Source organism: Chelonia mydas, chromosome 10 (assembly GCF_015237465.2).
Source record: "Chelonia mydas isolate rCheMyd1 chromosome 10, rCheMyd1.pri.v2, whole genome shotgun sequence".
Taxonomy (NCBI): domain Eukaryota; kingdom Metazoa; phylum Chordata; order Testudines; family Cheloniidae; genus Chelonia; species Chelonia mydas.
This window is the reverse complement of record NC_051250.2, coordinates 2622963-2645146: the sequence shown is the minus strand read 5'-3', so window position 1 is coordinate 2645146 and position 22184 is coordinate 2622963. Positions and strand designations below refer to the sequence as shown.

At 45.9% G+C, this 22184-nt stretch overlaps 1 protein-coding gene across 2 annotated transcripts in view; it reads left to right on the top strand.

Annotated features, from left to right (window-relative positions):
- The window catches only part of PRKCB (protein kinase C beta), a 244098-nt gene that overhangs the window by 182557 nt on the left and 39357 nt on the right, over window positions 1–22184 (top strand). For both annotated transcript variants that reach the window (XM_037910079.2, XM_037910078.2), the window contains exons 10-13: window positions 5755–5928; window positions 9742–9833; window positions 12105–12167; window positions 15018–15156. In XM_037910079.2, the coding sequence (XP_037766007.1) occupies window positions 5755–5928; window positions 9742–9833; window positions 12105–12167; window positions 15018–15156 (468 nt within the window). The remainder of the gene's footprint in view (window positions 1–5754; window positions 5929–9741; window positions 9834–12104; window positions 12168–15017; window positions 15157–22184) is intronic.

The window sequence follows — 22184 nt, the reverse complement described above, 5'->3', positions numbered from 1 at the left end:
TCAGTGAGCTTTCTTACCAAAAAGATGCACGCTCTCTCCTGGAGCCTTCCGGGCACAGAATTTTTTAAAAGTACCCAAACTCTCTCCAAGCTTTGAAACACATCATGATTCCTCTGCTTCATAACCAAGACTCCTCCTGCTGTTGGTTGCAAGGAAGCAGCCCTTTTGTGGCCTTAATGCGGAGACACAAGGTTTAGAGATGCCCTGTCATTAATGATCTGGAGGATGGTGTGGATTGCACCCTCAGCAAGTTTGCAGATGACACTAAACTGGGAGGAGTGGTAAATACGCTGGAGGGTAGGGATAGGATACAGCGGGACCTAGACAAACTAGAGCATTGGGCCAAAAGAAATGTAATGAGGTTCAACAAGGACAAGTGCAGGATGGAAGAATCCCATGCACTGCTGCAAACTAGGGACCGAATGGCTAGGCAGCAGTTCTGCAGAAAACTAGGGGTTACAGTCGATGAGAAGCTGGATATGAGTTAACAGTGTGCCCTTGTTGCTAAGAAGGCTAACAGCATTTTGGGCTGTATAAATAGGGGCATTGCCAGCAGATCGGGGGACGTGATTGTTCCCCTCTATTCGACATTGGTGAGGCTGCATTTGGAGTACTGTGTCCAGTTTTGGGCCCCACACTACAAGAAGGATGTGGAAAAATTGGAAAGAGTCCAGTGGAGGGCAACAAAAATGATTAGGGGGCTGGAGCACATGACTTATGAGGAGAAGCTGAGGGAACTGGGATTGTTTAGTCTGCAGAAGAGAAGAATGAGGGGGGATTTGATAGCTACTTTCAACTACCTGAAAGGGGGTTCCAAAGAGGATGGCTCTAGACTGTTCTCAGTGGTAGCAGATGACAGAACAAGGAGTAATGGTCTCAAGTTACAGTGGGGGAGGTTTAGGTTGGATGCTAGGAAACACTATTTCACTAGGAGGGTGGTGAAACACTGGAATGAGTTACCTAGGGAGGTGGTGGAATCTCCTTCCTGTTGGTTGGGATGATTTAGTTGGGGTTGGTCCTGCTTTGAGCAGGGGGTTGGACTAGATGACCTCCTGAGGTCCCTTCCAACCCTGATATTCGATGATTCTATGTAACCTTTCAGAAAGAGGTGTCAAGCCAGCTGGAGCCCTGATCCTTCCAGATGTGAACTATATGGTTTATTCACTCACTTCCAGATCGTCTCCCTTCTTCAAGATGGCTTTCAGGAACCAAAGCCCATCCTTTTTGATCAATTAAAATCAACTCTGTCTATCAAAACATAATTGGGGTGACTTATAAACCTGAACTGCCTACATGAGAATGTTAAGGATAAATGTCAATGATCAATTTAAAACATTCCTTAGTACATGCAAAATTGTAAGTGCTTGTACAGGCAGGTGCAAGCAGACAGAATAAAGAAATCTTAACTGTGTGCTTCTATATCACTTTTCATATTCAAAGTACTTTACAGGAAATAACCAATTTATCTCTACAAATGTTCCTGCAAAGTGGGCTAGTACAACTATCCCAGGTCTGTAGAGGAAGAAACCTAACGACAGAGAGAGTAAAGGACTTGTTCAAGTCATGCAGTGAATTGACAGGAGAATTGTGACTAAATGCAAGAAGGTTCTTGCTCCTTGTCCCTGTCCCTCACTGGGCTGTTTCATGGCAACTTGCTAAACAGGTCTTGTTCCTACATCTTATGCTTCATTAAAAAACAAACTAAGACCCTCTAGCCCTCATGGAGGCAGTGACTATCTTAAGTGCAGACTGGCAGTTTCTGCCTGAACTTGCAGACAGCCTAAAACAGCACCTCTAAGAGGTGCAAACTCTCACTGTTCGCGAGATGCTAGGGTGTCAGCTCTGAACCCTAATGGTGATGACTTATATGTCAGTGTTTGGAACTCCCTGATGATTAAAGCTTACAAGAAAGAATGGTGATTATATTCTGAAGATCCCCATGGTCAGTTGTCCGTGACATCTCATTCTAGCTTCATAGGCGGGTAGAACTTACCTCATGCCCAGAGAAGTGTTAACATCGTTCTCCTCCACCCCCAGTTTGACTCCTGATGTCATTGATGAGCTAGTGAAAAATAGTCAAGGGAAACTAGGGACCTTTCCCTCTGAGGCTTCAGGACATATCTTCTCCAAGCAATGGTTTTAAAAATACCGGAGGGTGGATTGACCTTCTTTCCTCTCCAAGGGATCAGGGTGCAGGAAAGAATTTTTGGTAGTATCTGGCTGGTGAATCTTGCCCATATGCTCAGGGTTTAGCTGATCGCCAGATTTGGAGTCGGGAAGGAATTTTCCTCCAAGGAAGATTGGAAGAGGCCATGGGGGTTTTTCGCCTTCCTCTGTAGCATGGGGCCACGGGTCACTTGCTGGAGGATTCTCTGCTCCTTGAAGTCTTTAAACCACGATTTGAAGACTTCAATAGCTCAGACATAGGTGAGGAGCGGGTGGGTGAGATTCTGTGGCCTGCGTTGTGCAGGAGGTCAGACTAGATGATCATAATGGTCCCTTCTGACCTTAGTATCTATGACATTGTCCCAAGTAAGAAAGGACACATGCTAGTAACCTTCTTCATGTTCTTGTCCTCATAGCCCAGTGAATGCACACACATACGCGCACACACACATACACACACACACATCCACCAACCAGGCTGCTGAGGTATTTGAACTTCAACTTGAAGACTGGGGACTCAAAGTGCTACAGCCATACTATTAATAATCTGTCCCGACGCCCATTAAGGTCAATGGAAATCTTCCCAAGGGTTTTCCTGAGCTTCGGTGCAGGCCCCGAGGGCTTGATCCTCCTAGATGCTGAGCACTCTGGCCTGCTGTCTAGTAAAGTATTTAAGCACGTGCTTAGTTGTAAGCACAAGAGCAATCCTGTTGACTTCAGTGGAGGATGCCAAGTGATGCCGGCTGAGGATGTGGCCCAGTACTGTCTCCGGTCAGTTGTCTGCAGCCATTGTCGGGTAAGGAGACAGAACTGTGGTCTCCTGGTCTGAGCAAAGAGCAGAGAGTTGGGAACACTGAGATTCTAATCCTGGCTCGGGCAAGTCCCTCTGTCTTACTGCCGTGCTTTTCCCATCTAATGGGCAATCCCATTAACCTGCCACATGGCGAACTGTGGGGATGAGTTAGCTGGGCTTTGATATGGAACAGCTGTGTGGAACTGTCAGGTGGTGGAGTTACATTAGTTAAGCTGAGTAATAATGAATGTCCTCACCAGCTGGGATTCTCATTTTAATATGCAAATATTTGCCAAAACACTTGACCTATGCTCAGTCACCAGGGCTTTATCTACTAATCTTAGACAGACTCAGACACCTTCTGCTCTGTTACACTCATTTAAATATAAAACTGCACACCTCTGGCGTTATTCTCGGTTTACATCGCTGTACCACAGTAGAATTAGGCCCCGTGACCCCTATTTAATAAAATCCTTCCTAACCCTGCGGTGAAACATAGATATTGTCACTGTATTTAATCTACTTCCTGTGACACTGTCTTGGGGGCATCCAAAACTGTAAATTACCTTGTAACTCCTCTGCCTCAGCACGCGAGAGATTTGCTGCTAGGCTGTGCATCAGCTCCCTGACACTTCGGTCTGTTACCAGCCACTACCTCCTCTGGACTCTGCCGGCCCTTAGTTCATCGTGCAGAGAACACTTGGTGCAAGTCAGTGCCTGAGCCCTTTGAAAGAGCCTTGGCCTGCAGTGTCCAGCCCATCACTGGACACTCACAGAAATTACCAAGTCCACTGTCTCCAGAGAGACAACAAACACACCTGCCTGTTGGCTCGGCTGAGGATTCACACTTGAATATATTGTACGGAGAGGAACATTTGGTAAAGCCAAGAATGAGCTTTTTAATAAAGAACAGCGATTCAAGTGATACTAAGCGAGGCTAATAAAAACAGAAAATGGTTTAAATAAAACAAAAGTATAACATGCTTTCTAGTGACTAAACGTAATGTCTAAAACTGCCTTAGACCAGGATTGCTCACCGAAAGTCTCCTCTGTGTCAGAAGCGCCCGCCAGCCAGGATCCAGCTTTTGTGGATGTAAACAGTGCTGCTCTTTTTGCTCCCGCAGAGATTTGTTTCCCCTCTTCTTACAGTCCAGTAAATCTTTGAGATCTATCCTGTGAAATGCACCCCAGGAAAAAAGGTCATCTTCCCCTCTATTCTTCAGCAACACAAGCCATGCTGTTGTTCTCATCCTTTTGTTAATTTGCTCTTCCTGCTGACTCAATATGCAAATATAATCCCCATTGTCTCTGGCAAACCCTGCTCCATTTACATGTGAGAGACCTGGGCAGACCGGCAAGTCAAGGTTCCTTTATTTGGGAAACCTTTATCAGCCCTGCCTGGTTTGCTTGGTTTAAACATATTTGCAGTCTACACACACAGCTTCTTAATTGTTATCTGGACATCCATCATGCAATGGTCATAATGACCAGTATGTTACGAGTTTTCATTTGATACCTTATGCAACATTCTTTGTAGAGCAATACCATGACAGCAATGTATTAGGTGTCGTGAGTTGGTCAGGCCAGATAGAAGTTGCTGTGACAGAACTGTGGACGCTCTGCTGGGGGGATTGTGGCGCTCTTAGGGTCACATCTCCTGTCACCCAAACAGCGGTATCTTTGCTGGGATTCTATTCTCTTGCCTTTCCAAAGTCCATGGGATGCTGCTTAGCCTTTCCCAGCTCTGCTCTGGTCTTACATTATTTCTGTTCCACTCTATTGCTGTTCATTTCTCTTAATTTATTTTCAAAACATCCTAACGTATGTTCTCAGTGTGACTAGGCTCTTTTAAATGTAAAGTAATTCCATTCCACTGGCAATCTGAATTTAACACAACGAGAGAGAGAAAATGGGAAGCAAAACATGGCCACTGGTGAGCGGTGTTTGTTTCGGCAGCAGCCCACACCAGACTGAAGCCATGTATCTTAATAATCTGTTGGGTGTCGGCAAGATTTTCAGAAGTCCTCATTCAGGTCGATTTGATTAATGAGACAAAATCTCATGAGCAGGAGACGGCAGCCCCCATTTATTGTAATAAATAAATCTGCAGATTGACACAACTGTTTTAAAATATTAGGTGAACGAGTTTATTCTGCATGAAGTAAAGCAGTTGCTGAGTGAGGGGCCAGATGAATAATTGTGTTTCAATTTACCCTGGGGGTATAAAGAGTGCCACCTTCTATTCACTGTCAAACAAAGTGGAAGCAAAGTAGGATAGTTGCATAACTTTTTACCACTGTGGTATTCGATGAGGACTCCCTGAAGCTCTCTGAATGTGAGACTCATCCACTAGTGCTGCTTCCATTCAGAGCACCCCAAATATGGATGGGCACTCAGAGAATAAGGCTGGTCTTGTGGTTAAGTCCCTGGACCGGAAATCTGGGTTCAATTCCTGGCTTTTCCACAGACTCCACGTGTGACCTGGGGTAATGCGTGTAGGGCCAGATTTGTAATGGTGTTATGTGCCTAAAGATGTGGGTAGATACCACTGAGAATCTGACCCCTAGTGTCTCTGTACCCCAATTCCCCATCTGTGACATGAGGATAAAAGTATTAAACTACCTCACCGTGTTGTTGGGAGGGTAAATATTTCTGAGACGCTCTCGCACCGAGGTAATGGGAGCCATAGCAAAATAAACCACCCATATGTGGATCTTCTGGCATCTGGGATGACAAAGTAGAAGTGTAGCCCGGGCACACGCACAGTGTAAACAGTTCTCCCATTTCCCACACAGGTCATGCTCTCGGAAAGAAAAGGCACTGATGAGCTCTATGCCGTTAAGATCCTGAAGAAGGATGTCGTTATTCAGGACGATGACGTGGAGTGCACAATGGTTGAGAAGCGAGTGCTGGCTCTGGCTGGGAAGCCTCCATTCCTAACACAGCTTCACTCCTGCTTTCAAACAATGGTAAGTGGGCAATCCTTACGTTGCCATCAGCCCTGTGCAAAATGCCCCTCAGAGAGGCCCTGTGTAACTTAAGGGTTTGTATCCAATGCGAAAGTTAGGGTGGGTGACTTCCCCCCCAGGCACCATGGAATCTAGACCAGCTTGGGGTGCTGTGGAGCAGAAGAGGCTCCAATCACTTCAGGCAGGGGTGGAGGGTAGAGTCCTGCCCCTGAGATACCTCATTATCTGAATCCAAGGAGAAGGGAATCCCCCCGCCCAAGTTCTCTCCATACCGCGGGTGATACTGAGACATTGCAGCCGCTCTGAAGCACTATAGAAATGCCTGTAAATAAATCTATTAATTAAATATGTGGCCAGATTTTCCGCCCCCTTTGAGCCTGCCTCTGATTTCACTCTGCACACCCAAAGAACCGTGCCTGGAAAGGTGCTCGCATACGTTTCCCTCTTGCCAGCCTTGTCCTATACCAGACTTCCATGCAAAGATGGCTGCATGCACCAAACACTTCCTCCAGGTGTGCATGTTCAAACACGGCACCTCAGGCTGGGAACCTGGCAAATTTATCAGCCAGCCCTTGATTGAATTAGACCTGGGCCTTAAGCCTTTCAGAAAGACCCTTTGTCTAGGGTTTGAGTTACAGTCCAGCTAGCAAAATACCACTTTTGTCAGTATTTGCTGCTTGGAATTAAGAAGCTGAGCAGATGGTGAAAGCTAATAGGAAATCCAGAAATTTCCGATTGAAATAGGCATTTTATTAACTTCTGCAAATAATAAATAGCTTTTTTTAAAGCAGTCTCTGGCCAGCTGTTGAACAACTTGTAAATGAAAATGCCCAAGTACTTGTCAGCAGGAGCAGGGAACAGTAATCGGTATAGTCCTTTAGACGGATGCCAGTGGCATCTGAGAGGATTACACTTTAATATTATCCCAGCAATTGGATTTACTAAACACATTCAGTGTATTTAAAGTGTGTGGCCCAGCTTTGCAGAGCAGTAATCAAAATATGGCAGGGGAAGCTCTTTCAAACACCATCTTTGTGCATCTGAAGTGAGTCAGTGCAGGATTATTTCTGGGAGACCTACAGTAGCTAAATAGTAATCATGTTCGTAATGTAATCAAAACGTGTAGCGGAGCGTATTATCAAATGCAAGCGCAAGCCCTCTGATTTCTGGGAGCACAGTCCAAAGCACAGTTCCCAGCCTGCGCTGTTAGTTCAGTTGACTATTAAAGAAAAAAAAATCTCAAATCCCCCTCTCATAGAATGCGAGAATTAGGGTTCAGGCATCACAGGGAAATTTTGCACTATCAGCTAAAAGCCTGTGGGCTCCAGCGAATCTGGAAAAAGGTGAGTGTGACTCTGGCATCTTTATAATCCCAGAGGCACAGCCAGCCCAAGCCAGGCCTCAAGGACTGCCGCTAACTGCCCATCAAGTGTAAAGGCACCTCTTGTTCCCATGTGGGCCAGGATGGAGAGGAGCGCTTCCATAAGAGTAAGCGATAATAATGGTGGTTGTCCTGCCTTTGCCTCCAAGTTGGAGTGTGAAGCAAGGCAGGAGAAATGGTAAATAAAATCAGCAGAATAAAGGGACCCGAATAAACCCAAAGAATCCCATTGTTCCTGACTCAGCTGTTGGGTGTGAGAGGGGGCATGTGTGTTTTATCAGAATCCTAGGTAAGTCTTGGCAGGCGATAATCGAACATCTGTGGAACGTGCGGATTCTCAGCGAGTTCAGTTATTCCACTCTCCCGGCACAATCCTGGCTCTTTTCTTCCAAACTGAGGCTCAGAGTCGCTTTTCCTAGCTGGAGATACAGCTTTCTGTTCCAGCCTGCAGTCAGGTCAGCCATCTGGCTTCTCTTTCTCTATATCTATATAAAAGAAAGAAGCGATATTTCTATCTATATCTATCTATACACTTTTTTTTTAAAGCACAAACATTGTTTTCCTCCAAAGTGAAGGAAGCTCAAGGAATGTTTTTTGGTACAGGCTTGGCTGTATCGAGTAGCCACATTTTTAATGACAGGTTTCAGAGTAACAGCCGTGTTAGTCTGTATTCGTAAAAAGAAAAGGAGTACTTGTGGCACCTTAGAGACTAACCAGTTTATTTGAGCATGAGCTTTCGTGAGCTACAGCTCACTTCATCGGATGCATAGCATATCGTGGAAACTGCAGAAGACATTATATACACACACAGACCATGAAAGTTTTGTTTCATGGTCTCTGTGTGTATATAATGTCTTCTGCAGTTTCCACGATATGCTATGCATCCGATGAAGTGAGCTGTAGCTCACGAAAGCTCATGCTCAAATCAACTGGTTAGTCTCTAAGGTGCCACAAGTACTCCTCACCTTTTTAATGTTCTTCCCCATTGATGATGATTGATACTTTTAGGTAACTGTTCTGAACAAGTGCAATGTTGTCTGAGATTCCAATTATTATACGAGTGTGACTGTCCTTTCAGAATGCAAGTTCCCTCCACTGCAGATGTCCTTGTGCACATGTATGGAGGGGCATGTGCAAATCTTCCAGCCATCAGATGGGTCTAAACCTATTTTAGATGCCTGTAATGTCATGTTTTATGTCACCTGCTGGGCCCTTGGTTATCGTGTTTAATTATCCTTGAGGTGGCCAGAGTCCATGTGTTTTTCGAAAGCAGAGGACACGCTTACTGCATGCTTTTCTCTGACTGGAGGAGGTGGTTTACCAAGTGCTCATCTATCGTTTTTAATGGCGGTAATGCTCACATTTGCCTATCTCCTGCTTTCCTTGCTCTTGTAGTCCTGGAAGCAGGGCAAGGTTTATTTCAAGGAGAAATGCAGAGAGCGGAAGGGAAACAATGGGTGAAATATTTCACATTATTGTAGTCCAGGAATCAAAAGCCCCCTCTCAAGTTTTGCTTGCTGAATGACCACTGTATCTGGCTGCTCCTTTATATCCCCAAATTATCTCTGCGGCCTATAATTTTCCTTTTAATTGTATATATTGCCCCAAGTCCCTGACGCTTGTTTTCTCCTTGGAGACCTCTGCTGCCCTGCTGTGGAGGAGGCTCCTGCCTGGGATTGTGTTGAACTTCCCTTTGCTCATCTTCTGCGGGGGAGGTGAAGGGCCAGTGTGCATGCAGCCTGCACACACTGGAGGAGGTACTCACTGCGGACCCGAAGCCTGGACCCGTTACCGCCTCTCTTGTTGAAGTACAGGTTCAGGTTCTTTCCGGCAGCGTGTGAGGTGTATCCACCTGGCCAGGGGACCTTTCCCCCACCTCCAGCCCCCTGTGCCTGCACCTGGATGATGTCACAAGCCCTGTTCCTCAGCCACGATAAAAAATACCCCAAGTCTTGAATGCAGCCCAGTGCGCTCCTCCATGAAATACACCTGTGTGCCCCACCCACCCTCCCTGCCCACTGGCTATTCTGGGGCAGGTCGCTCACTTCCATGTCTTGCAAAATATTTTGAAAGGGCTCATCTTTGTTCCCGTGCAGACAAAACCAAATTGCAAAACCTCAGTTTTTTATTTCCCCCCCCCCACACACACACACTGAGGAAGGAATTTTTGCTGGTATCGGTCTGGTGACCTTATGTGCATCATGCAGACCCAAGCTTTGTCTGCATCGTGTTGGAAGGTGGGCCCCGGTAATGACAACGATATGCTATATATCATTCTAGAGCTAGGGGTAGATTGTTGAAGGTACAAGTGGCACTTCCGCTGGGAGCTAGGTGGCTGTGAATATCTACCCCCTAATCTTCAGCCTCATGCCGTTCCCTGCTCTCGTAATTCTGCTGCTGTTCTTAATTTTCGTGGTTTTTTTTTTTTTTAGGATCGCTTATATTTTGTGATGGAATACGTGAATGGCGGGGACTTAATGTACCAGATTCAACAGGTCGGCAGGTTTAAAGAGCCCCACGCTGTGTAAGTTCACTAGCCAGTGTTAACATTCATCCGTCGGGGGATGAGGGGAGTATTTCATGGGTCTGTGGCGTGTATCTGTGGATTTAGGATATGTGGGTCAGTGTTCATGTTTTTGAGGAAGGAGACCTGCAGAATGGGGGGGCGAGCAGAGGGACAGCAGGAATGCAAAGATGAAATGCTCACGATCCAGCCCGATGGTCAGAAGTAATTGCAGAGAGCAGGGGTTTTTCTGCCTCCTGGGCCTGAAAAGCACTAGGGAGTGCTTACAAATTTCTCTCTACTTAACAGTTTTGAGAGGCTGCAAACAGGGTAGGTGACCATCTCCCCGAGGTTTGCTTGCTGGCAGTCCGAAGGGCCGCTGGGCCCGGGCCTGCTGTTGGCCTGAGTGTGTCAGAGAGCTGCAGAACTTCTTACAGAGCAAGTAGATTTCACACGCGTGTGTCCCAGGCCAGCCCATCTATTGGCCAGACTGGAACCCCTCGGCAGGTAAATCTACACTGATGAATCTCATGTCTACAAAGAGGCTCCCCTTGGGTTTGATTTTAAGCTACGGCATAACATGCCATTGGCACAGCGTTACCTTGTGCTCTTGTCTCTGCCTTTCCTTTGCTAGCCCTGCTGGGCACAAGGAAGTTCGTGGGTGAACAGGAATTCCTTCCGCAATTAGCACTCTCCTAAACAGCCTGCTGCCTCTGCCTTGGGCTCCTGATCCCACCAGTGGGGGTTTTCAAGTCTGTGGTTTCTAGTCATGATCCCGTAAGGAGGAGCAGAGTGAATGACACCCTCGGAGCAAATAGTGTGCCTTCCCGTGGAGAATAGGCTGTGCTCAGTGTGATGTCTGATGTGCACTTGGGTCAAGATTCTCAAAAACGGGCTCCCATGGTTACACCCCTAAGCCCACACTTAGACACGTCAATCAGTGGCCTGAGTCTCAAATGTGCTGAGCATGCAGCAGTTCCTGTTGACTCCAGTGGGAGACGCACTTTTGGAAAGCAGACCATCTTACGTACGTGTTTAAATATGGACTCAGGAGCCTAAGTTTAGTTCTCCATTGTGTGTAGAACCTTGGCTCTAGATCGTCACCTACAAGGAGATTTCATAGGCCTTCTAAGGAGAGTCCTCCATGTCCCCACATTTCGGCAACCTGTCCTTCCCTTGAGCCACATCTCCATCCAGAGACCCCTGCATAGTGCTTCTCTCTGGCTAGCCAGCTGAGGTCCTCTGAACACAAGGGACTCCTTTATATGGAGGTGAAGATGCTGTCTGCACAGCCCTTCCCCGAGCTTGGGGGCCACAGTTGGACTCCCCCAGTTTTAATCCATTGACTGGGCGACTGTGCTGTGAAGTGTTTAAGCAGTGAAGCTGTTTTGTCGAGTGGAACAAGCCTTTCCTTTTGGGCTGGGCTTTTGCCATGGACCGTCTTGAGAGAGAGCCACAGCCTTGTGCTATGGGATGCGTGATGGAAAGTGGTTTTAACATGATTTCATGCTGGTAAAAGGTGCCAGACCAGGAGCCCTGGAGGCTCCCTAGAGGTTATAGATTTAGTAGAGCGCAGGCTGCAGGAATGGGAGCTTCCCCTCACGCCACCATGGAAACATGCCTCAATCCTGCCCTGGAGGGGCCATTCCTAGCCATCAAAGAGGAACAATCAGTCTTTGGCTGCTTTACTGCAACTGCCAGCCAGGTGCTGATCAGTGGTTTTGGCACCTGCTGACTATAATCTGGGCTGAGGATAACAAAATGTATCACAAACCCACCCAATGCGTTTTTGTTGTTGTTGTTTTTTTTTAAACAGCCTCTCCAGATACAGGCTGGACTTAGAGCAGCGTCCTTGCCAAGGGATGCTGTGTAGCTCAGGTGCGGTCCTCTGAGCACAGAATATTCTTTAACACACCTTACCACTGGTTTCTTTATCTTCTTGGCCTCCCCATGACGACCTGTAATTTTGTGTGTTGTGTTCAATCACCCCATCGTAACGAACAGTCATAGATCTTGACTCCTTTTTTTAAAAAATGGAGATGTATGTAATCAAAAATGACAGCCCCACACTAGCCCACAGCGACCTGATCGTGGTTATTACCCAGTCTATGGCAGAGGGGAAGCTATGTCACTCTTACGTGATACTTGTCCAGTGTTTTTCCAGTGCACTTGACTTTATCTTTTGGGGATTTAGGCCCAGTGTGTTTCATTTTGTGTAATTAGATTTGAAAGCTTTTCATTTTAATTTATCTGCTTTAATTATCAGTCTTCCTGTTAAATCTTTAATTTCAGATTCTATGCAGCAGAAATTGCTATTGGCCTATTCTTCCTACAAAGCAAAGGCATCATTTATCGGTAGGTGAACATATTCTCCCTGTCTCCCCCTTCTAAAGAACTTGTGCAAAAATATGAGCCTGTTTATTACAATGACTGGACACTGTGCTTAGGGTTCAAGGAATCATTTTTGTGTCAGCTAAGTGACATAGTAGTCAGCACAGCAGTCCACTGGGGCTGCAGCCCATTGCGGTGTCATGGAGCACGGTTTGGCAGCTGTCTGTTGAGTGTACATGCAGTAAATAGAACTGGAGGCCTGCTAATGTTAGTGCTTTATGAAAGCATGATTGTCTTTTATCCCAGTTTTGTAGGGAAGAGAGCTCCTAAAAGTAGTTTTGATTCTTTTCCTTCCTCCCTGTTGTACATTTCTGTTTGGACAACATAAATCATGGCTAGTGGAGTGGATCAGTTGTGAGATGTGTATTTTGCTAGGGAGCATTGTTTTCTCATCTTTGAGACTTAAAGTGAGTGCTTGTGAGGGTTTGTCCTGAGACTTGCAGTATAAACCTGGCACTTACCATTCCAGTGCTTGCCATGTGAGTTACAACATTCTAGGTTAGCTCGATCACTGGCAGGCCTGGGAGAGCACTCCGAGGCTTCTGGCGAGGCACTGAAACTAGCCATCGCTCTTTCACATGGTGGAGTCCCCACAAGGCCCACAGTAAAGCAGAACATCCTTAATGAATGTCAGATGTCATCAACTGCCCATGAAGGAGAATGCTGACTGCACCAGTGTAGTCATGAGTTACTGAATGCTCCGCTCCAAAGACGAAAGCAGTCGGGACAGCCTGACATGAGGGACGTTTTTTTTTTGCCATTGGCTGTTGCAGAGAGACTTTGTAAGTTCACTGGTACTTTGTGCTTCTTTCCCCTATAAAATTGAATGCAGCCTTTTGTTTATCTCTCCTTGCCCAGTCCGAATTCTAAGTACCGTTTCCATGGTTAGTGAAGTCCTACAAAAAGTGAGAACTGTAAATTGTGCTATTCCTGCTATTGCACTTTCACTTAATTGACCAAGATTAGTTTGTTGAACTGAGGAAGTGCTTAAAGTATAATTTTGCATATGAAATGATCTTGGCTCCAAAGAGCCACATATAATTTCTCTATGAAGTGTGTTGCAATACTGACTGTTGAGTTGTCCATTCCAAACCTTTATACTCTTCCCTGGGTGTCCCTTTCCATGTTGCTGCAGGATTAACAGTCTCACTCCTGGTCTCCCCATCCCTCTGTGCTCCCCAAACGTTTTTGTGATTACACCAGGGAAACCAGCTCATGACATCTTTGTGCCCTTCCAACTTGAGTCATGATACATGTTTTCAGTTAACTGGGGAATTTGTAGTCCAGAGCTCTCGTATTGACTCTTCCCCATAATTCTGGTGCATTCACTCAGTCAGCGGAGGGATGAACCTTTGTACATGTACCAGAGGCTCTGCCACTGTGACTCAAGTTAGTAGCTGAAATATATGCATGTTTATGCTGGCGGCCAGTTGGCTGCTGGGTGAGAAGCCAAAGAGGGAGAGGAGTTTAGATGCTGCTACTAAAATATTAGCTGGAGGGAAATCAAGGAGTGGCAAAGGGTTTATTTCCACCCTAACTAGTGGTTATTTTCCAGCCTTCGTTTCCAGTAGACCCTACTGTAGCTTGTGTTAGAAGCAAATATGGGTAACTTGCGTTAGAATAGCTGATCCAGAGCATATGACAGAGGTATTGTGAAAAGAGGCAACCGAACCATGAACTTAAACAAAAACACCTTTACAGAAACTCAGGTGATTATCCGCTTTCTTTTTGAACTACAGTCGTTCTCCTGGTTGGAGGCTCTAGGCTAGATCTTTATCTAGCCTAATTCTCCATAGCTCTGTGAAGTCAATGGAGCTTTGCCTGTTTACATGAGATGAGAATCTGGCCCTGTCTACCAAGCTGGTTGACGTTAACTTCATGATGTACCCTCAACTTCAGCTCTACGGTGTGTGATTTTGCATCCTGTTCCATTACCCCATTAAAGAGATTTGCAGCCTTTGGCACAACTTCATAAACCTTGATAGCAGATGACAGTTGACTCAGAGTTCATAGTTTGCACCATGACAAATATACCACTAGGTTTCCGGCCTGACGGCCTTGCTGTACCCTGTGGACAGAGATATAGCACATACGCCATTACCCCAGAAGGAGACCTTTGGCTTATTGTACAGGACATAAACAAGAAAATAATAACACAGACCACATAGCCGCTTGGTAATTACATGAGGAGCAACTTATACTAATACTGAACGTTCACGGAAAGACTACCCTCCAACTTTTTTTTAGTGTAACCCACTGGCCGCATCTTAGCCGACACTGGAGAACTGACCTAGGGATCTCCAGAGCTGAAGGCATGAGTCTCTACAGCTTGAGCTAAAGAGCCTTGAGCTGAGAGGTGTAGCAGACTCACACCTTCTGCGGGTCAGGCACAGAGGCCTGTTGTGTTACATTAGGAAGAGAAGTTTAGATAATGCTAGAACCTTTTCTGACCATCTACCTTTTGGTTACATGTGAACTCCAAATACACTTTGAGGTGCATAGAAATTAAAGATGAAAAATGGTCTATTAAGTCAATCTCCCTGCTAGTGCAAGGTTGTTCTGTACAGAATATTTTCCAGTGTGTTGTCCAGCCTGGCATTTATGTGGAATAAAACATTTTAAAAATTGGGCGCCGGTATGCCTAGATTTTATTCTGAATCATTATCCCCAGGACGTCTTCCTACAAAGAGTGTATGTATGGGGGAGAGCCCTGTGCATGGATGAGCTTGGATGCAGGAGGTCTGTTGGCTTTCTTTACTACATCCTTTCAATTTTACCCTTTTGTATAACAGTTATTTTACTGTCCTGCTGTAGAGACCTAAAGCTTGACAACGTGATGCTAGATAACGAAGGGCACATAAAGATTGCGGACTTCGGCATGTGTAAGGAGAACATCTGGGATGGAGCAACTACCAAGACCTTTTGCGGTACTCCCGACTACATTGCGCCCGAGGTGAGAGAATGAGATGCGCAGCAGAGGCTCCTAGGTGATGGGTTTTCAAGGATAAAAATATCTTATGGAAAAGTGTATTTCATAAAACACCTTTTGCTTCTTTTGATCAAGGTTTGAATGGATACAGGCAGAGAAAACACAATAGCTTCTGTGGCTTTTGTCACTCAATGGATGCATTGAATAGCTTTTGTCATAAGCCCGCCGACAATAATTGTCAGTTGACAGCATTTCCTTCAGAGATGCTTGTGTGACTGAGTCTGGAGGTGGCTTGAGTTTTTCAAACCAGAGATAAGGGCGATCCCTTTAGGGCCAGCTGGAGAACACATGCAAAGCAAAATGGTCACTGGAATTAACTGGGAATCTTCCAGTGGAATGATTTTGCAATAGAATGTGCAGTTTCTACAAAGTTGAAATTTTTGGTGGAAAAAAATTAATTTTCCCAAAAACTAAAATTGATTTTTTTCCCATTTGGAAAATCAAAATAAAATATTTCATTTAAGGTTGGTTTGACCTGATTTGGAATATTTCATATTTTTAACAGACCCAAAATGATTTCTTTCAAATGACTTCAATAAAACATAAACTACACTTTCCTATTGTGACACATTGCCTTATGGGAGCTGTAGTTCTGGCCTTCTTTTCTCCAAAAGGCAGGGCTCCCAGTAGGACTACATCTACCATAAGGCAATGTGCAGATTTCATTCTGCCCAAGCTGTGTGGTGCATCATGGCAGTCCCATGACTCTGGATACATTGTGGGAAATGTCCTCAGGCCGGAAGCCTGGGCCAAAGGTGAAAATGAAGGCATTGTGCTCCCGAAGGACAACTCCCATAAGGCAATGGGTCACCATAAGAAAATAGTGTCATGTTGAAATGAGTCAGAACAAAGCATTTTTATGTCATTTCAAAAAACTGAAATAAAACATTTTGATTTTGGGAAAGTCTAAATGTTTTGTTTGGATCAAAAATATTTCAACACTTCCAAGTCATAATTTTTTTTCAGAATTTCCATTAAAAGGAAAATTTCTACTCCCTGTCTCAGAGTGGGACCAGTGCCAAGTTGGGATGTCAGAATTTCCTGCAGGAAAGAAATTCTCTGTTTTGCTCGGCTCCCACAGGGGCCTGCCAGGCTCCGGCTGCTGGTCTCTGTCACCCAGGACTGTACTGAACATTCGTTCATTTAAATATTTCCGTGGTCTCTGCTGCCATTCCCACTGACCCCAGCAGCAGCAATTAGGCATTACTACTATGTTTGCCTCCCATCAACAAGGAAGCCAAAGGCCTGTCAGTAAAAGCTAATGTCTGAGCAAGAGTCCACCCACTTCCTTCCCAACTCTCTGTGACCTGCAAGCAAGGAGTTGCCTCCGTTCTCTGCTCTCATTCCAGCTTTTCAGTGCCCTCTTCCAGCTGCTGGCTGGTGGAAGGAGGGTGAGGGATGGCAGCACGCAGAAATGCTTTAATGCAAAGACCCTGTGGCCCTGCTCACAACTTTAAGGGGTTCCGGCCAGACAGGAGAGAACCAGCAGGAAGATTCTCTCCTGTCCCCTCAAACCACCTTCTCAAGGGCTCAGCGCGGGTCAATCCCCTTCCTCTAGACACACAGGGCTGTTGCTAGCTCCATTTCCCTCCGCACAGAGACCCAACAGACACCATAGTCCCCTTAGTAGGCTATGCTCTGCTGGCCTCCCTGGGTTTCTGGCTTGGGGATCAGGACCTGGGGTGCAGTCTCTGCCCCTTCCCTGGCAGCCCAGGTTTGTTCCCCATCATCACCCACCACCCATCCCAGTGGAATGTGGTGTCTAGTGGAGTCACCCTTTGTTGCTGGGGATATGGGCACTGACCTGCCTATGAATGTGGTCTGGAGCTCTCTGCACCCCTTCTCCAGCACCCCAGGAGCTCCTCTCCTCACACCCAGATTCCCTCTCACTGGGGTGGGGCAGCAGGGTCCCTCTGATTCGGGGCCTCTCCGTCTCCATCTTCCCCTCCTCACGTATGCTCTCCTGCTGGGACCTGGGGGGAAGGCTACTCTGTCTCCAGGCCTTACTCCTCTCCCAGGACCACTCCTCGAAGGGACCAGTCTCTGTCCTGATTCCCTAGCAATTCTGCATCTGTGTGTGTAAGAGATCCCTGTTCCTATGTCCAAATCTTCCATGGAGAGCCCGCTCACCATCATCCCAGCCCTGGGGACATGTGCCCTACCCGTTCATTCGCAGCTAAGAGCCAGCAGTCTGTTACAGAAGCAGGGCTGCAGCATGTAGGTTGACAGTTCAAGACTGCCTGAGACCTTTCTACTGAATACGCTCTGACCAGGAAGGCAGGTTCCCCTTCCTAATGGCTCCCTCCTGTACATCAAGGAACCTGGTCCAGGAATCTGCAGGACGGCTCAATAGCCACGTCGGGCCACAAGGCCTTGCCTCATTCAGGGATGCCGACAAGGACTTTGTCCCTTTCGCAGCTTTGGCTCAGGGTGCAGGCGGATGGAAGGCAAGAGACTTCTGGCCTTCACAAGGCCCAGTTCGCAAGGTGTTAAATGGGCAGGAATTCTCCCCTCCATTCGGTCTGGGGGATTCCTGCCTTCCCCAGGCTCTTCCCATAATAGAAGGCCCCAGGGTAAGCGCTCTCTTAAAGCAATACCCCCCTTCTTGTTATGGGACTGTTCTGAGCAGCCTTGGGGGGGAGGGAGGAAATTCATAAGCTCCAAATCTGTGGTTCTGCACCCACGGCCCTGCGAACCCTATGACATTGTCTCTAGCTAGCTACCCTACTGGTGCTACTTTGCAGCCACCTGTCGGGGTGCAGCTCCCTTTCATTCGGCTGGGTCTGGCTCTCGATTTGGCTGCTGTCCGAATACTCACAGAAATGCTGAGTCCTCATTGTCAATCTTTGCCCGGGGGGAATCCGTATCCTGTGTTTTCCTACCTGAGTGGTGATGTCATTTCTGCCCCCTGACCCCTTGAGTGCAGAAATCGAGTCAAAGATCTTTGCCCTCTTAGATTGTGGTTTGCTCATGATTGGACAAGGCTCCATCTCTTGGGATTTCTCCCTGGAGCTCCCATTTGGAGCAGACTGGCCTCAGAGGACAGAAGCGTCTGTTTCTGAAATCTGTAAGGTGGCCACCTGGTCCTCCTCTTCATTTGGCCTGACCTGTTGGATCTGCCCTCATTTCATGATACTTCGTTGTCTATTAGGGCTTCCAGGACAGCTGTAAGGTAAAGCACCTCCATCTCCTCACTGCTTGCGACGTCTGTTGTTTGTAAATGGTGTCACTGGATTGGATGGGAAAAGAGGGACGTCCGACAAGGGAAAACTACTGGCCAGTAGGTCTGCTGGCTGTAGTCAGCCCGTCTCCCATCCCAGCCTTGACGGAGGCCTATCTCCCTGTCCTTGTACTGGAAGTCTGTAGTTGGAATGGAAGTGGGTGGGCAGCGTATCGCTTGTACACTGGCCTTTCCTGGCAGATCAGTTACCTCATTGCATCTCACAGGGAAAACTGTGACAAACAGAACTACCAGTGACTAGTATTCCCTTATTAAAATAAACCTGAGGCATCCCCATCCTGTGACTCGCAGTGAGAGGCTGCAGGTGTGTTCTGAAATAAATTCATAGCAATGTCCTCAAACTGTTCAATATCTTAATGCTTGTATCAGCTTATTACTTTAACAACTGACGGCATTGTGTGTGACAAATTATGCTTAAAGTACCGCCTGGGGGCAGGTCAGCCGTTTATTTAAGGTAACCAGTATTGCGCTTGCTCGTAAATACCTGTCCCCTTTAAAAAAAACAAAAAACAAAGAAATCTTCTTACATTCTGCCTGAATCCTCAGCAATGAAACATTAGTATTTACCCATTGAAACAGTTTAGGGAAATAAATCACCTTTAGATGTATGTCAGATTATGTCCCCGTATTCTAAACTGCTTTCTGTTTCGTCTCTGCCAGGGAGATATTTAATTACAGTACTAGCCCAAATGTGTATTATGTAGCCTCTGTGTATTAAGAGTAATAGCTCTGTTGCTGTGGGTGATTAATACTCCTTCAAAGCAGGACAAATGACCATGTCCTTGGGTAGTCAACTGAGCATTATCACTCAAACACGTATTTTCCTTGGTTTAATTTGTTTTTTCAATAGAAAAGTAGAGAATGGGAAATTAGGATGTAAATTGCTAATGGATTCAGGAATAATATTATTATTTGATAGTGCTCTTTACTGTAGATCTCAAGGAAGTAAGTAAATTTATCCCCATTTCATAAATGGGGAAACTATGCGCACACACTTGGCCAACATTACACAGCTGTTCAGTAGCAGAGCCAAGATTCGAACCCAGATCTCCTACATTCCCGGGCAGTTCCTGCTTCACAAGGCTCTGCTGCCTTCCATTAAGAAGCTGAAAATGTTTTATGCTATCATGGCCTCAAGTTAGAAACATCCTGTGATTTGCTTGACCCATTTGCTGGGACTCTGTTATAAGGTACATGTCACCCTGGTACCTAAGGAACTGCAGTGAGTATGAATGACCATCACTGGTACAGTTTCCTGTGCAGAGCGAGTGCTATTTAGTGGTTGTTTTTTCTGGTGTTTTATTTACAGACATTGGTTTCCTACAAGGTTTTTTGTTTAGTTTGTTTAATATTTTTTACGCTTAGAGGGCTTTGATGTGAGTAGTTCACCCCTGAATTTCCCAGGGCACTGGCAAATCACCAAAAACCAAGTGAAAGGAACACTCAGTGAACTTGAAGTCAAGGAAATTCCAAGCTGAAACTCGGTGTCAGATCTCCATAGTTCATCAACACTGCAAGGATAAGAACAGTCCCCAGTTCAAAAAGCTATGTGTCTGATTTTAAGCACACGGCTCATGCATTTATAATCAGGCACATGTGCAAGGACTTTGCTGAATCAGGGCCCCTCTGAAGTTAAGGACAGGACATCAGCTCTGACCTTTAGACTTAACTGAATGTCATTGCTTTTGTAGGTTTAAAGTAGGCTGTTAATAGGTCATTTGATGAGGCCTGTGATTTAAAGACTGAAAACACCTTATTTTCCTGAAGGGGCAGAAATGGAGCATGGTAAGAGGCCATAATTAGACTCTGTGTCGTATACCAGAGGGGTAACTTTGGAGCTGTTCTGATCTATTAGGCCGATAGGCTTGGTCATGTATTGTTTATCTAAACCCTGCCCCATGAGCCTCTTGTATGTAGCCACGTCCTTTCCAAACTATCGGAAGAGAGAAGCTCTTGTTATAACCTGCTCCATTTCATGGCTGTAATCAAATGCAAATGGCTGTTTGCATTATGGAAGATTGACAGAGTAATCTGAAAAATAGCCAGTTGCCTTTTGTTCTTTGGGGATGTTGTTCTCCGAGGGAGGGGGAGGAGGAATGTGCCAGGGTTTTCTCTTTACATAGGAAAGAAATGGGGCTCCATGTGGGCTCAGATGTCGTTTGTGTGGATCAGATTGCAGGATTGGGGCCTCAGTCAAACATGGGGGGTGGGTAGGTGGGAACAGAAAGAAAAACCTCTTGGAGTTGAACTGAATCACTGTGTGTATATTTTACTGTGATTAGCATGTGATTTGCATTCATATTTGAATATATGAATCTATTCAGAATAGAATTCTGTAATTAGGATGAATAAATTGTGTAATTGTTCTGCGTTAAGTGACAGATGGCACAGCCTAAGGCCTGTCAAACTCTGTATGAAACAAGGCCCAGCAGCAGCAGCTAAGCAAATAAACTGGGGCTTGAAAGAGCCCTTCAGAACACAGATTCACTCTTTGCAGAAGCCGGGTTCCTTTAATTCAGGTTTCCAGCCTGGTTATAACTCTGTGTGTGTGCGCGTGCCCTCGGGTTTCCTTCCTGCTTCCCCTTTGATCATTTGTACCCTAGACTAGAGTGACTTCCTCATTTGAAAATGGGAAAATAAAATGACAGAAACACGGACTCTCCCAGACTCCCCCATATGGGCCGTCATTCAGACGGAGCTGGGCCGGCTGACTCAGTAGCTTGGTAGAACAAACGATGCTCCTCCTTCTCTCCTTCACTCTCGGGAGGGCTGATTTCTGGAGTAGTTTCTTTCCTTAAATAGCTGGGAAATCAAAACACATGCTAGTATCACCACAGTTTGGCTGGAAACGTCCGGTTGTGCAGCGGGATTGTACATTCGATTTTTCTGTGATAAAGACACACAGTCTATGCTGGTGTGTCTAAATTGTCCTTTCATGTGGGCGAGGTACTTTGTTCATTTGGGGCTCAATCCCACAAGCCAATGAGTATTCTGACCCTGATCCAGCAAAGCCCTTAGAGCATGTGCTTAGATTTAAGTACATGAGCAATCCCATTGACCGTGATAGCCTGGGCCCTTATTCAAGGTACTGCGAAATGACTTAGGTAGTTCCCAATCTTGAAACAAAGTCTAAAGTCCGCTAGTGATCATGCCGATTGCTGATGGTCTGAGTACTGTGCAGGAACACGCATTTCTGGGAACAGTCTCTGGACCGCTCCTAATGCAGGAATACGTACCAGCAATGTCTGCATGCATAAAGCATAAACTGTGGTGCAATATTGCTGCCTCTAGGTTTGAAGAATGTGAAGTGGAGAAGGCTTATTTAGGTAAAGTGGGACTTTCTCATGGTCTGGTCAGTTTTTCTCCACTCAACAACTTTGCTATCTAAGTGGAGTTTCTCTGGAAGCAGAATTTTAACTTAAACCTTGCAATGCACCAGAACAATTTCTGAGCTTTCAATTTATTTCGCTAGAAGGAGAGTTTCTCTGTGCCAGACATTACTCCAGTTGGGTTCAGCTGTACTCTGCCCTGACTGATGGCTGTTCATGACATAGGAGAAATTAAACCAAGCTGTGTGCAAAGCTGGTAAATGATCTTGCTGATTTCGCTGCAAGGTTGTATAGACTGTGATTTCACAGCCACAAGTTTTCACAAAAAGAGCCATGCAAAAAAATGTGAAATGTCATGTTTTGAGACAAGAAATTGACCCTTATTCCAATGAAATTTTGACCCTTGACATTTCAAAAATGTA